The sequence below is a fragment of the Pezoporus occidentalis genome, unplaced genomic scaffold, assembly GCF_034315485.1.
Source record: "Pezoporus occidentalis ecotype Australia unplaced genomic scaffold, CSIRO_AGI_Poc_V1 ctg52, whole genome shotgun sequence".
Classification (NCBI taxonomy): Eukaryota; Metazoa; Chordata; class Aves; order Psittaciformes; family Psittacidae; genus Pezoporus; species Pezoporus occidentalis.
In genome coordinates, this window is record NW_026915858.1 from 20,696 (window position 1) to 36,909 (window position 16,214).

The window sequence follows — 16,214 nt, forward strand, 5'->3', positions numbered from 1 at the left end:
CTTCATTCTCTCCTTCAGGCTCAGAGGGCTGAAAACCAAACATCTTCAAAATCACTATGTATCTTTCTAGTAACTGTTTAGTGGGTTTTAATTTGAACCTTGATAAAGCAAGAACTATCACATCTGTCATTAGCAGCAAAACTTAAGGTAACAATACCAAATCTGACAATAAAACAGGGATGTACGTTATGTGTTTCTACCAATGACTCATGGCTCACTAATTAAAAACACAGGGAATTGCTTTCAAATGTTAAAATTACTTCTATTAGGTTACTCTTTATTTTCTTATGAATGCATTCTAATTTATGACAACTCACAGCTTTGGGAGTGGGGGTTTAGTTCTGCCCCTCTCTCCCCCTTCCAGTGGGGGCTGGTAACCCATCAGTCACTTTCAATCCACTTTCCATAGCCAGCACAGCAGCAGCTGGAGCCAGCACTATAAGGAATTGTGCCAGACTTTTCCCTGCGCGCTTATCCATGAGCATTCTTCCCTCTGCTAGTGCAACACCCCCCCCCCTTCCAGGCCAGCAAATCCTGCTCACAGCTTCCCAGTCTTATCCCCACCCCACCCCATTCAGCAAATGCTGACTCTTGGTTAGCTCAGTTCCACCTCAAGTTTTAGTAGATAATGAAGTTCAGATGTGTCAGCCAGAGGGCCTGTGCTTCCTCTTTCCACATTTTCCTGTTAACATCTGGCATACCCTCTTTACACTTTGCCCAGTGAAGCAGAAGTATCAGATGGACTATCTATGCAATGCAAATACACCTAGAATTTCAGTTATTGGCCAGAATTGCTAAGACTGTAGTTAAGCTGTTATTGTGCTAATAGTCTTAAATGCAGTAGCTTAAACCAACACCAATTAGCACCGGAGAGGATTTAATGCTGCAGTTTTCCCAGATTTTTTAATATACATAATACCATGATGCTCCTCCCTTTTTCTCCTCAGTACACAGTAGCTGTGCACTTTGAAGGATGCCATTATGCACATGCTCGCTTCTTTCGTATCACTGCAGAACAGCATTTCCTTCTTTCTCTACAACTGCTCTTTGCCAAAGAGCAAATTTTCTTCTGCATGCTTTTGTTTCCTAACCTACCCCCCGCTGAACTGTGATCTCACAGCCAAAAGACCCCCTGCTTAGGTTGCAGTTCCTTTTCTTAGGTCAGATAGGAAAGAACTCGGCCATGTATTAAAATAGAAGCTTGCTAAGTCCTGGTTCATGGCTCACTCAGTTTCCCACTGCTGCTCCAAGAGCTTTATGAACACCTATCACTCCTAGGGGAAGGAGTTTCCTTCCCTCTCACCCTCCACACCCCCAGCACTGAACCAGGGAGAAACATTTTCCTCTTCTGAATTAGAGCTAGCTGCCAGGCAACTTCTGAGTTCAGATCTTGCAGTGAGAACAGGAAGTGTTTCACTGAGCTGTATCAAGTCTTCTGGAGGCATTTTATATAAAACTATCAAAAGAGTGTCCTCCAGAAAAGTTATCTTTAATATTTTGTCCAAAGAAACAAGAGGAATAGAGGAACAAAAGGAAATACAGTATACAGGTTTGTTTTGTAGGAGGCTAATCCACAGAGGGTAAAAGTTTAATTATCTTAGCGTAAATAGCATGTTTGTTTAGGGCTGTCAAGTATAATTCCAAATTAAGTAAGTAGAGCAATGCTGCTGTTTACACCTGGATTCCCAAACCTTCTCTCATTGACTTAACAGCAGATCACAAACTCTCTCAGACTAAGTACAGGTGGAGGGAAAGGACTAATTTTGCTCACTGAATGCTTTTGGACACCCAAAATTGCTTAACATAATATAGCATAAATAATTTTGTGGAAATAAATACACACATACACATATGATATATATATTGGGAGAGTGGTATAGACAGAAACAAGCAAGGAATGGAATATTATGCCATCACTCTTATTTACCAATATGCAATTAGACTTAACACTGTATTGCCAAATAAGATGGTCTCCTTGAAATTATACAGTGCTACTTCTTTTAGCTGAATATGTACAGTGAAATACACAAGAACATGCCTTTTAAAAATAATCTGCTGACCACTGCTAGGTAGAATGTAAATTATTACTGCACCATTTGTAAGGAAATATCTTAAACAGAAGAGAAAGATTTTTGACTGAGGAAAAAGATCACTTACATAGCTTAGACTGCTTCTGAAGTGTGATTTTATGCTTAGTTTCACACAGACAGAACAAAGCTGGACATCCTTTAACTTCACAGTATATATCAATGATCTGAGGTTATTCTGCAGCTGAAATCTTATAAAGACTACCGATACCACCCATACTGCATAAGCGAAGCATTCACCTACTGTTTAGGCATTCCTGTTTGACAAACAGCACAGTTAACGGTAGCACTGAAGGATACATTTACTCAAGAGAACAGCTGATGAAAATATTTTCCTGTATTTAAATGAGATGTAATTACAACTTTGCTAAAATGAACCATTCCCTTTACAATGGAAGTTAAAGCACTCCCAAATCATTGTCATAAATCCTCTGTGACCCTGTAATAGCACACACCAGTTCCACAGTGTTTAATAGGAGGTCATTCCTAACAGTGTACACAGTCACACACACACACGAAACAAAGAAAGGCTTGTGCACTGACTTTACAGATACACCATAAATTTCTTGCTTGGATTTGCTAAGACAACAACCATGATTTACCTACAAACTCACAGGGAAGACTGCCATTTTTGGACCACCTCCTCCCAAAGCTCTACTAGACCACAGCTCCTCTGTAGCAGACTATGAATCACTTCTTTCATTGCCAGTTTGTTTTCTTGCTGGATCAAGATGACTGCCTTCATACAAGATTTTGTTCCTCACTGCTTCTTTAAGCATTCTTTGCCGGATCCTTTGCTGGGCCAGATTGTACCTGCAGTAAAACCTAGAGGAGGGGATGAAAAGAAAACACGATTCCCTGCTTTATATGAGTGACAGTATCAAGTTATTCAGCCAGCTGAAAAGTTTAAACCACATATAATAATGCTAGTAAAATTCATCATGCAATGATACATCGTGAAAATATTCGAGTAACTGCTATTTCTTTCAGGCAAGCATTATGGAGCCACTGAGGAGCAGCACATACAAATCCACTGGAAAATGCTAATTTCCATAATGTGGATCTTAATTTCACTACCATTCAGTATGTTACCTTTGTAATCAGGACAGAAGGATGGCAGAGGTAAAAGAAAAACCGAAAGACTTAAGACAGACAGAAGTAACTGGGTGGTTTGATCTCTTAGCAGTCAAGAAACAATAGCAAGTTTTTCTAAAAAACACATTAACATAAAAATTCAAAGGCATTGAACCCTTCCTTCACAAAAAAGAAACATTTTGGGGAGAAAGAAGGGGATACTTTGCTAGGCAAGATTTTTATAGTTTCAAAAACAGTGTGGAAGGTCAAACAAGGATCATCACACTGTACAAAGCAGACAACATAGGTCTGTCAAAATTCAGGAACTGTTTTACATACCAGTATCCTAACGTGGTGCAAATAAAGCCACCAACTGCAAAGTCACAAGATCTTCTAACTCTACCTGGAAGAAAAGACAAATATCCTCAAAAATAATTAGAGAAAACCCCTGGGATTACTTCCCATTATTAATAAAACCTAACAGCAAATAGGAATGATTTTTTCTTAGCAAATAAATATATAAAACGCAGAAAGAATAAGTACTTACTAGTTGCTAAAAAATATCCAAGGCCCACAACTAAAGATCCCACAGAGCCATAGAGCACTGATTCTCGTGCACATGGGACACTCTGAACATCAAGAAATCCCAGGAGTTTAAAGGACTGCAAGAAAACAAAACAAAACATAAATTAAAACCATGACTTTTGTGCAAGCCCCTAGTACCAACTCCACTGTAAAATCGACTTGTTTTCTTAGCAATCAAAAACAAGCACTTGAGGATTTTCTATTTCCAGAGCTTTACTTCAGCAAAAATGAACATGCACAGCTGTACCAGGAATGGTTTGGGATGAGTTAACTATTGATTTAGACAACATCATTTTGTACAAACCTGCTGATCCATCCTTTCTATTGAATATTATGAAAGAACTCTTTTAGTCTTCCTTTACATTCCCTCAAAAAAGGAGAAAACACTTAAGAATCCGGGATCTTTGTTCAAAACTAAAACACATCACAACAAACAGATTAAGGTTGCAATTAATTATGCAGTTTAGTTATGCCACATAATATTAATATCTGAAGAGGCAAGTGTGCTTAAAAAAAAAGTGCCATTACTGGAGAAGGCACACGTAGAGAACCTTATACTGAACCCTGAATAAAACCAATTATAAACCAGTAAATTTTAACCTACTCCTATGTACATACAGGAGCTGTGCACAGGAATTTGTCTATATACAACATGTATTCAAATGAACCTACTGGTAAAAATAAAACTACTTCATACTCAGTCTCACATCTATAACCTACCCTAGCTTGTATCTATTAGGTTTCTATTTAATTCTCAAACAGTAACTACACAAACCGAGCCATGAACTGACAAATACGTTTTTCACCTCAGAGATGCCTACACCGGCTTCTGCATACTCCAAGTCTTCTTGAATGTATCTTGAGGTGATCCTGCCCCTCTACTCTGCTCTTGTGAGACCTCACCTGGAGTATTGTGTGCAGTTCTGGTGTCCTCAACATAAAAAGGACATGGAACTGTTGGAACAAGTCCAGGCAAGGGCCACGAGGATGATCAGGGGACTGGAGCACCTCCTGGATGAAGACAGGCTGAGAAAAGTTGGGGCTGTTCATTCTGGAGAAGAGAAGGCTGTGTGGAGACCTCATAGCAGCCTTCCAGTATCTGAAGGGGGCCTATAGGGATGCTGGGGATGGACTCTTCATTAGGGACTGTAGTGACAGGACAAGGGGTAGTGGGTTAAAACTTAACCAGGGGAAGTTTAGATTGGATATAAGGAGGAAATTCTTTCCTGTCAGGGTGGTGAGGCACTGGAATGGGTTGCCCAGGGAGGTTGTGAATGCTGCATCCCTGGCAGTGTTCAAGGCCAGGTTGGACGAAGCCTTGGGTGACATGGTTTAGTGTGAGGTGTCCCTGCCCATGGCAGGAGGGTTGGAACTAGATGATCTTAAGGCCCTTTCCAGCCCTAACTATTCTATGATTCTATGATACTCAAATATAACTTGAATTTAACTCGTATTTCCCACCTGACAGACATCCTTGCAAATGCACATAGGTACCACAAGCCAGAGTGAGAAACTACGTACAAGGCCTCAAAATGGCGTGGATCAGGGCGAAGGTGGCCGCACTGTAGCAACATCTGTGCCTCTGCCTGCTACTAACTTGCTAGGGATAGTGTATTTAAATTGTTAGACCATTAACTACTACATGTGCAACTGTATCAACTAACACCTTGAAAGACTATTTTCAAATGGTTTAATTTTTTTCGTAAAGCTGTTATACTTGGGACAAAGTAGATTTTGAAGATGGAGTACTACAGCCAACTGTTTGTAGAGGGCTGACAGCTCTGTGAGACAAGCCGTTGTGAAACACATCTGACTGTGGTAATGGATGGCAAGCGCCTGATAACAGCTGGATTTGTATGCAAATATGGAAATCCCCGTCAATAATTTTATCCATGTTCCCCATGGACAACCATCAGCTGTTTCCACATAATCCCCGTGTACAAGTGAGACAAAAAGGATTTGGTCTAATCTCCTAATGGGCAATTTCAAGTACTCCCATGTGAAAGAAGTCACCCGATATGTTGCTGTTGTTGGCTAAGAAGGTATCCCTGCTACATCCGTGCAGCATGATGCATCCTTTTAAAATAGTATTTCACCTGTTGCTACACTTGAAATCACTTGTTATGACTCTAACTATTTCTAACTACCGGCATTATAAATGCCTGTCATGACAAGTGTTTTACTCACAAACAGTGGGGACCCCGAGAGGGGTCCGTGGAAAAATAAACACGACACACACATCCCTCCACCAATGTGGCCCTATGGAGCCTCAGAACTGCCATCGCTTTCCAGGAATTGTTCCCTAATTATTTCCTCTGGGGCAAAATCAGCGGGGGTTTATGACTCGCCTGCGATAACTTTCCCTGTCCCCAGGGTTGGGCTCCCCCTCGGCTGCCGGCACAGCTCACCCTCACCCTCACCTTCCTCCCAGGGCCCGGCTGCCCTTACGCGGGGCGGGCGCCAACACCTTAAACCTCCTGAACGGCCCCACGCACCGCCCGTCTCTGTGCGGATCACAGACCCGGCCCCCACCGGGGCCGCCTCTCGGCCGCCGCCCCGGTACTTCCCCGCCGCGCAGTCAAGGCGAGACGGGCACGACTCCCTCAGCCGCCCACGTGAAGCCGGGCCGGGGGCACTGGGGTTGCCGTGTGTGTGTCGTGAGCGCCCCGGTGCTGGGGGAGGGCTGCGGCGCCGTACAGAGCCCCCTCCCTCCCCCGCAGTCCTCCATTACCTTCCTCGGCTCAGAGTCGCCCTCGCCCGCCATGACCTGACAGCGCCTCCCCCCCTCCCGCGCCGCGCACCACCGAGTGCGGACTACGGCCGTCTAGAGCAGGCAGACGGAGGAGGCCGCTCTAGCCGCGCCGCCCCGCCCCATCTCGATGGTGTCCGCGGAGGGGCGGGGGCGGGCGGGAGCGCCGGCGCCATTTTAGGTCCAGCGCCGAGATTCCAGCAAAATCCTTTGTTCGGTGAAATGGGTCACGGCGCGGGGCGCGCGCACGCACGCACGCACGCACGCACGCACGCACATGCGCGGGAGGGGAGGGGAGGGGCGCGGGGAGGAGCGAGGGGCAGGGAGCGGGGCCTCATAGCCGGGACTGAGCGCGGGTGTTAAAAGGGGTGGTAACAGGTCTGGGAGGTGTAAACGCGATCGGCGGGTAGCACCTAGTGGGAGGAGGAGGAGGTGGTGGATCATTGTCTGGGTGTGGGTAGCCGAACGGCGCGGGCTGCGGGGAGGGAGGAGAGGGAAGGGGTTGTTTTCAGTGTCCGTTGCAGGAAGCAACCCGGAGTGCTGGAATGAGATGAGGAAACGATAACGTGGAACTGGGAGGAAAGTACCCTGGTGGCGGGGGAGGAAGAGCTGTTTCAAAAGAAATGCCCTTGATAATGGTCTCCTGTGGGACGTCTACAACTAAACCGGGCAAAATACACGGGGGTTCAGTAGGCCTGAGTGTGCGGGAACAGATGCACATATATGAGATAATCACTTGGTTGTACCTGTAGTAATAGCTGAAGAGGTGGATAATAGAGTAAGAAGTAATATCCTCTAAGTAACAGAGGATAGAGTTCAAACAGGTCTGTGAGATACTGTGAAAATACATTTGGCTGCAAGAAAACAAGTCCCTACGTGCTAAGTAAATTAATTGGGCAGACTCAGTTCAGGACCTTTGTGTCTTAGCAATAAAGTATAACAAAGGTAAGAGATAATCACAGTTTGATTTAAAAATTACGTAACTGAGAGATCTTCAGACCTTGTTAAAGTTGGTTCTTTCATGTGTTTTGTTTTTAATCCTATGCTAAATGGTCCTTTTCACACTGAAATTTAAACTGATCCGAGTTTTGTTACTTGCTTTGGAAGCAGTATACACGTTCAATTTTAATGTATCACTAGTTGAAAAGTGCTACTGTACATTTGCACGAGCTAATTTACAGCTCTGATGGATTTGAAACAGCTCTCAGTCCTTCCCAACAGCCCCTGTCTACCACTGCTTATACCATCTTTGCAGGCAGTCCTCTGAATTCCTGGAACACACGCATTCAGTAAATTTACTATTGTTTTTAAAAGATCAGTAAACAGTGCCTGTAATTGTGAGTAGGTTAGATTGTTTAAGGTTAATATTTATTATGTATATAGTGCTGCAAACAGGACGTTTGCTATAATACATGAAAATCAAAATGATTGTCATAAACTCTCCGTGGAAAAAAATGTAAATGTCTGTTTTTATCTTGGTTGGTTTAAAAAATGGAATTGCATTTTGTTAAGCAATGAGAAACATTGAGGGATATAGTAAGAAATCCCATGAGCGTGCTAATATGTTTGAGATTAAGAAGTCCACAATGGTGAAAAACATACTGCTTTTACTGCCATGTTTTGAATGAGATAATTTTTTCTTTGAAACGGGAGATTAGTTTTAGAATGAAGGTGCTGGGGAAGACAGTACACAATAAAGCATCTTCTGTCTGATAGTCAAGGACAGGCTGAGAGGTGCATGGTTTTCCCTACATGTCATATATCGCTTTTCTGCATACCCAAATCACAGTGAAATATCCACTGGCAATAAGTGTAAAATTTTTTTCTCTTTTCTTTGGTACTCACTGCTGCAGATCACAGTTCTGCTTCACCTCTTTTAGAAGTTGCTCTGAAATAATTACTGTGACCTTTCGTGAAGTTCCAGGTACAGAGAGGGCTGCTTGACAGTGCTTGGGATCAGTGAAGTCACTTGAACTGGAGCTTCCTTAGCATAAAACAGAAGGGCTGCTGACACGACACTGGGATATCCTGAAGTGCACAGCAGGCTTTCTCTTGTGGTGGTCTGTAGGGACCTGAGAAACACGCTGGTCTTTTGAGAGCAGTGCAGATTTAGGTCAAGTTGCTCTGCTGCTGATGTATTTTGGAAGGTAGCAGGACAACAGGTTCCTGGGCTAGTATTTGAGGCATGCCTCAAAGCAAATTTTGGAGATGTCCAGTAGGGCTTTTGATCTGTCTTCATGGTCACACTGAAGACAGAAACAAGCATTTTGTAAGCTGTGAAAGCAAGTGGTACTTAGAACTGCCACAAGTCAGGAACAGGTTATTCCACTTGTGTCCTCAGTTTTCATGAGGGTGTGTGTCCTTCAAGAGGAGGACATTATGTTACTGGATGCAAGTGTGTAGGAGTTAGGTATTTTGATAGTTTTGTGCTGGTAAATGGTTATTATCATGGCTGTAGAAATACTGAGCAGTAGGTTATGGCTGAGTAACCACCTTTGTGAGGATGGAGGAGGCACAAGGACTGTGTGCAGGCTGCTGTTGCCAAGGCAGTCAGCAACCACGCTTGTGCAATTGAATAAAAATAATTATCTTTTTTTCCCCAAGCATTAATGCTAATGCAAATTAAATTTCAACTGCAAGGCAATTTTATTCGGGGTTGGCTTTGCTGATCATTTCTGTAGGTTGACTTATTCCTAACTACCTGTACAAACGATCTTTTCAGCTGCAGCACTTGAGAGATGTTAATTCAGTGTACTCTAAAAGCCAAAGAAACAAGGGCAGGCTTCTGATGGCTTTATTTCTTCTGCCAGATCTTTTAATCTGTTTATCTTATTCAGGCATTTGATTCAAAAAGGAAGCAGAGTTTATATTAAAAGAGAAGGCTTATATAAAATGTAGCAGTTATAATTGCAGCTATACTGTTAGATGTAGAGCTACATTTAGAAATTCCTGACTTATTAGTAGCAGTGTGACTTAGGGATGCTTCTGACTAAAAATAGAACAGAGTTTTTCTTAATTAACCAATTTTTTTATATATATAATGTGAACTACTTCTGTTAGGGCTCTAAAGCATGTCTTAAATGTATTCGTGGCAAAACCTGACACAGTAAGCTTTCTTGCAGATCACTGTAATACACTTCAAGCAGGTGATGGTAGTATTTATTTCTGCCACTTTTTGGTCTGTGTTTTTAAGTTGCAACTTTGTAAGATGTAGAACTAATTTTCTGAAACTGAAGACATTAGAGATATGTGCTATTTCTGAAACAAATCTGAACAGTAATGACCTAGTATCCATAGGGTGATAAAAAAAGGAGTGTGGAAGGGAACATTTCTCTTGCTTCAGAGCTGCTTTACTTGGGCCTGTTTCATTCCTAATATGTTCATCTAACTTTCTTTTAAAACTTCCTCTTCCATTTTGTGTCTTCATTTTTCAAAGTACAGTAGCTGTCCTGAGGTTTCTGTCATGAGCAGTGTGGAGGGGGCTTATTATGAACTCTGAGCCTTATGTTCCACGTCTTTCGTATAAATGTGTCAGGCTTAATCTTTATTAATTCCTGAGGGAAAACTGGAGACTAGAACTAATAAGATATTTGTATGGTAATTGTTTCTTCTGGGATGTGGTTTCTGAGAATTTGTAACTGAAGAGGGTTTTGCCAGTAAGAAATCCGTTTAGAAATAAGCTGTTTAAACAGCACAACAGAACTAGAAAACTCATTGAGGGGGGCTGGAATCTATTGAAGGCTATGAAATGTTCAGACACCCTCTCAGGCATAAGATTTCCCTCAGCAGCAGTACCTGGATGATGCAACTTGGGTATTCTGAGGAAGCGCCATGGTGTGCTTCTCCTGTCCCTACACTTTTCCCTATATATCCAACACTGCCTAAATTAACTTTCTGTATTACTCACTGTGGCTTTTGTGGTTTTGCCAAGATTAAGCTAAAGCCCAGAGAAGAAAAAGCACTATCTTATGGCTTTAATGTACTATGGTCTGGACAACTGGTTCATCTTTAACACAGTGATGTAGTATAATGGTATCACTGAGCTGAAGAGTCAGAAACACTAGTGGTGTGCCAGGAGCCACTTTGACGATGTGTTTTGCATGCAATCTGCCATTAAAGTAGACATATTATTAGCAGCATACAGGGAAAGAGGAGTCACATCCATGGAGAAGAGCATATCAAAGTAGACGCTCAAATCAGACAACTGGAGAGGGTGTTCAGAAATGATGCCGTGTATCAACTAGAGAATAAATGTGGTGCATCAGGTAGATCTCATTATAGCTTGTTATTTTTTTCTTTTTTTTAATTTTTCCCCTCCCTTTTTTGTGGGGGCTAGGGTGAGGGAGTTGTTTTTTTTAATTTTAATTTTGTACTCAAGTACTGCACATTTTAGAGTAGGTTTCACGGACTTGTCCCCACCCCACCTTGTCTGGTGACATGACTCTCTGCTAGTACCTTGCCAGATGCAAGGTGGTTTGTTCCCCTGGCAGAAATGGTGTACTCATGTGACAGCCACTATCTAAAATATATGGAAAGTTTCAGAGAAGCCAGGGTATGTTTTTTTGTCATGCTACAAAGGCTGGTTTCAGTATGCTAGGGCAGGAACCTCTATGCAAAATAGCACACCTTTGGCAAGGGGCAAAGGAAAGCAAGCTTACGGCTTCAGAAGGGTTTCATAAGAAGCAGCCAGTCTGCAGGGCTGAGATTTGAGAGATCAAAGTCAAACACAACATATTATTTCCAGACAGTTGTTCCAGATTTGCAGGCACTTCAGGTGTCCTGCTGTGGTGTCCACATTCTCTGGCAAGAATTCAAGCTTTTTCTCATTCGTGACAGGAATGACTTCATGTCTTGCACACTGAGAGCGTACCTGGTGTGGTTTCTGCTGCTTTCTGAGAAGGATCAGAGATTAAAAATACCTTCATATCTTGTTGCTGGTGTTTTCAGATCCTGTGTTTTTTGCTCTTTCTCTGATGCCACACTGACCTGGCCTGGAGGCTGAGTCAGTCTGTTGGTGATTAGCTACCGAGGGCTACAACCTTCTGTCATATTTTGATTTTGGAGGATCCTAGTTTCCTGTCTAAAGCATCGGGTGCTGGGCTAAGGTCAGTTATGCCTATGAATTAACTCTACAGAGCACCTGATGCAGGACATCCAGCAGAATTTGGTGAGGGGCAGAAGCTGTGCTCTGAGGTTTTGGATAGTAGGACAGCTCTCTGGGTTGCTGGGGGAATTGATCCCAGCTGGACCAGAGGGATTTGTGTGCACCTTCTGCCCTGAACTGTTAGTTGTCATACCCCTCGGTGTACACAGTGGTGCTGATGGGGAAGCCTCCAGGAGTCTCCCTTAGTGTAGGGTCCAGCACTGTGTTGTGGTTTAAGCCCAGCCAGCAACCCAGAACCACGCAGCCGCTTGCTCACTCCCCCGCCTTCCTCCCCCTGCTCCCAGAGGCATGGGGAGGAGAATCAAAAGAATGTAACTCTCACAGGTTGAGATAAGAGCAGCCCAGTAACTAAGGTATAACACAAACCACCACTGCTACCACCAATGATAATAATGATAAGGGAAGGGAAGAGAATACAACACCTCACCACCCACTGACCGATGCCCAACCTGAGCAGTGATCTCACCCTTCTGGGTAACTGCCCCCAGTTTATATAGTGGGCATGATGTGCTGTGGTATGGAATACCTCTTTGGCTAGTTTGGGTCAGGTGTCCTGTCTCTGCTTCCTCCCAGCTTCCCCTCCTCCCTGGCAGAGCATGAGACTCAGAAAGTCCTTGGTCAGAGTAAACATTACTGAGCAACAACTGAAAACATCGGTGTTATCAGTGCTGTTCCCAGGCCGAAAATCAAAACCACAGCACTGCACCAGCTACTAAGAAGGAGAAAAATGACTGCTACTGCTGAACCCAGGACAACTGTTATCCTCACCAGTGAGATAGCTAGCTGCTTCCTAAAATCCAGTTTCAGACCTCATGAGCATGGGCATCTATTCAGTGGCTACTGATCTATGCAGATAGGTTTCTTTATATACACTGGTGGTTGTGTTTTCCCCCATATTTTCCCATGCCGATAGTTCTGTTTTCCCAGCACGTCAGACTTGTGCCTTCTCAGTGCCTCTGCAGGAAAAAGAACAGAAGCTAAACATGTGCTTAATTGCCTCACTTATCAACTGTTTAAAATTCACAAAGAGTTGGATGTAATTAATGCTTAAGATTAGTTTTTCTGGTCTGCTAAAGCTAAAATAGCCTAACACCAGCCAGAGGTAGCTGGTGAGTTATTCTTCCAGTCCTGGGGAAGTCTGTGTTGCAGGAAGCTTAAACAGCAAGCTGCTGCTGCTTCAGAGAGGGGCAATTTCTAATGTGAGTAAAGGGAGAGGAGTGCTTATTTTGAGGAATGGTCCTTCAGAGTGTAACTTGGGTTTACAGTACTGTAGTACAGTTCCCACCTCGTTCTCGCATTTGGGAGCGATACATATGTTCCCATATCTTATGGTTTCCTTTTTACATTTGTTTACCTCTTGTGAGGGTACTTTAAACTCACAGATCAAGATGATCATTGCAGTACAGCAGTTTGTCTTAAATCCCCCATCTTTTTCAAATGCTTGTGATGAATATTAAAAAATTAATGCTGTTCCAAGTTCTGTGGGTTGGGTTTTTTTGTTTTTTCCTTAACTGCAGGTAAGTCTCAGATGTATTTGGAACGTGTTAGAGGTCTCTTTAAAATCTTGCCTATTAACTGACATAATTACCTGCTCAGTTGAGTTGCGGAGGAAGACCAGTCTCTTAAGAACTTCAGGCATTATTACACTGTTATTTTTAAGTCACAGCATGGAATAGTGGCCAAACCCCCACCATTTTGGTTTTTTAGGTCTTTCTTCAAAAAATGCGTAGCTGCTCCATGCTCAGAGGAGTAGAATTTAAGCATTTTGATTTTATTCAAATGTCAGTAACCATCAGTTCCTTAGTTACTAGGGATGGGTCTGCTAAGAACAATCTGTCACCTGTCACTGGGCTTTTAAGTGACTGTGATTTCGGATCCAGAGCTAAGACAGGTAATTAACAAAATTGTTCAGACTTCAGTTGAGAAAAGTGCTAATTTTGTATGTTTTCCACAAGAGTGCTGCTTTTCATTTAATTTTGCATTCTTACACAATTTCTATCTACAGTTATGAAGAATGACATAAGGACTGATCTTAGCTCATTTGTAAAGGTCTGTTGGCTAAAAACTGTCCAAAATCTGCAGATCTGTATAAATGCTGCTCTAACTTATTTTTGTCATTATTAATACAGCTCAGTTTCTGTAAAGTTTCTAGAATCTTTTTTAACACATGCCCTGATACTTCACTAAAACTCTAAGCTCCCCCAGTTGTTAAAGGTTACTGATTACCTTCAGATTTATTGAGGGTATTTGTATGATGGGGGTGGGGGGGGGGGAAGAGGTCAGAGTACAGACATTGAATTTTGGCAAATGCTGGAACATCATGTAGTCAAGTGCAGAATAGTGTTATTAAATGAAACAATAAAACCTACTTTCTTGTCCAGAAAAATAAGAAATTGTTATTGTTATATAGAATCATAGAATGGTCTGGAAGGGACCTTAAAGATCATTCAGTTTCACCCCCCCTGCCATGGGCAGAGACACCTTCCACTAGACCCGGTTGCTCAAAGCCCTATCATCCAACCTGGCCTTGAACACTGCCAGGGATGGGGCAGCCACAGCTTCTCTGAGCAACCTGTGCCAGGGCCTCACCATAGTGAATAATTTTTTCCTAATGTCTAATCTAAATTTGCCCTCTTCCAGCTTAAAACCATTCCCCTTGTCCTATCGCAATAACAGTGTACTCACTGTATTTAATAGCACTATAAACTCAGGAAAAATAGGGCTGGAAGGGATCCTGAGATGTTATTTTGTCCAGAAATGGTGTAGGAAGTATGGACTAGCTTAAAACTGCATACAAATCCTTTCTGCCTCTGGCATGCTTCTTGCATATGTACATCTTCAGGTCATCGTTACAAATTAATGCTTCCACAAAATACCATGTGAAGGGAACATGGAATTTAATGTATTTAATTTTTAGTCCCAATATATCATCCTGTTGGTGCCGCTTGCTTTCATATCCAGCTGACATGCCTAATCAGAGTACAGCAAACATCTGGGAAAGCTGTGATTTGGAGGGATGGGTTCCATACCTTCTGTGTCTTCTGTTGAGAGTTAAGCTGGTTGGGGTTGCCTGCATGTATTTGGAACCTGAGCTGTCTGAGTAGGATAGCTATAGGTTCCCCCAAAAGTGAGGTCTTTTTTTTGGGTTTAGATCCACGAAAGAACAATTGTAGCTGTGTTCCCTTTTCTCCAAGGGAGCTGCTGCTGGCTTCTTTGTTGATCTCCCCTCCAACTTCCAAGCCCAGAATTTGCTATGGCTTTGCTTATTCCTGGAAGATATTTGTATTATGGGAGCTATGTCTGCCTATGCTCTGTCTGCCTATGCTGTGTCTTATCTCTGGCTTTACCACATGCATTGTGGAAGCTGAACACGTATTCAGCTGTCTCCCTGCATAAGGGTGGACCCTGTACAACAAGCAGTGTCAGTCTTCCTGACAGCCTCTGAATTGCTGATGATTGCTGTGTCCTGCATGACCTCAGTGAGGAAACAAGACACTTTCCTAGTTGGCTTGTGACCCACCATCCTGTCCTCACTGGCTGGCTGTGTCCTTTTTGACTTTCCTTGTACCACCACCTGGCTGAGGGCTTTGACAGCCATCTTCAGAGCCCTGAGGAGCCATCGTGCATTTCTCCAGAGCACTGCCCTCTCTGGCCTTGAGCCTGAGAAGGAGGTAGCCATGATGGCTTGTGTAGAAACCAGTGGTGGAAGACTTCTTTTATGCTGCTTTGTGAAGAGCTGACAGGAAAGGGGAAAGAATGGGTATATGGTTTGCTTAAATGCTCCTTTAAAAGGAGTTGGTGGGAATTGCTTCTCAGCAAAGGAATTTCTTTCTCCCCCTCTGTGATCAAAAGCTTTCTCTCTCTTTGCCCTGTTTCAGCTCTCAGGAGAGATCACCTGTCTTTCCACTGACAGCTCCATGACTATACATGCCCCATGCTCCCTTCCCCAATAGGGTACTGATAGGCAGTCCCAGAAGCTTTGCCTCCTGCAAGAAAAAGCACGGAGGCATGCAGGTGTCTTCACCTCTGTCTTCCACAGGAAGGTTCTGGACAGCTACTCATCCAAGGTCAGGAGAGGCCATCAGCAACCCTTGGGCCATGTTCTCTTCCCCTTGCATGTCCCCCCAAGAATACAAATACTAGGAAACTGTACGGCTCTAGGCAAAGGTAAGACAGCAGTTACAGAAGTGGTTCAGAGAAGGTGTCCAAATCCCATGGAGACTTCTTGATACCACCATACCATTCTCACTCCATCCCCACAGTGCTGAGCCCATCCTGCAGATCTTGTCATCAATCTTCCATGGTTAGGAGGTAACACACTTAGTCCAGTTCAGAAACCCTCAATTTCAGTGCCTTTTTTGAAGGTCCCTTGCTGCTTTAGAAACTATTTAAAAACATATTTGAAGTCTCTCAGGCTGCTTGCCAGCAATTACTGGCCAAGGAAGTTCCCACTGGGGGAAAATTCTTCCAGTTGTTGGAAGTGAAATTGTTCTCTCCTATGTGTTGCCCTCAGACAGAGGAAGTGAATGCATGAGTCAGATTAAAAAATAATATA

General features: G+C 43.2%; 1 protein-coding gene across 1 annotated transcript; it reads right to left on the reverse strand.

The window, feature by feature from the left end:
* Positions 1-1,473: 1,473 nt before the first annotated feature.
* LOC134173388 (cytochrome c oxidase assembly protein COX20, mitochondrial) lies at positions 1,474-6,709 on the reverse strand. The gene is made up of 4 exons (XM_062637317.1): positions 6,478-6,709; positions 3,709-3,823; positions 3,501-3,564; positions 1,474-2,912 (listed from the first exon to the last, which is right to left on the reverse strand). Exons 1-4 carry the CDS (start codon positions 6,508-6,510, stop codon positions 2,771-2,773), a joined length of 354 nt encoding a protein of 117 aa, XP_062493301.1. The 5' UTR covers positions 6,511-6,709; the 3' UTR covers positions 1,474-2,770.
* Between the last annotated feature and the right edge of the window lie 9,505 nt (positions 6,710-16,214).

Bases quoted from the DNA above. Each gene is read 5' to 3' on its own strand.
- LOC134173388 (XM_062637317.1), bottom strand. From the start codon at position 6,510: ATGGCGGGCGAGGGCGACTCTGAGCCGAGGAAG. The intron at 3,824-6,477 runs GTAATGGAGGAC...GTTTTCTTGCAG, and splicing joins GCGACTCTGAGCCGAGGAAG to TCCTTTAAACTCCTGGGATT. The intron at 3,565-3,708 runs GTAAGTACTTAT...CTTTTCTTCCAG, and splicing joins TGGATATTTTTTAGCAACTA to GTAGAGTTAGAAGATCTTGT.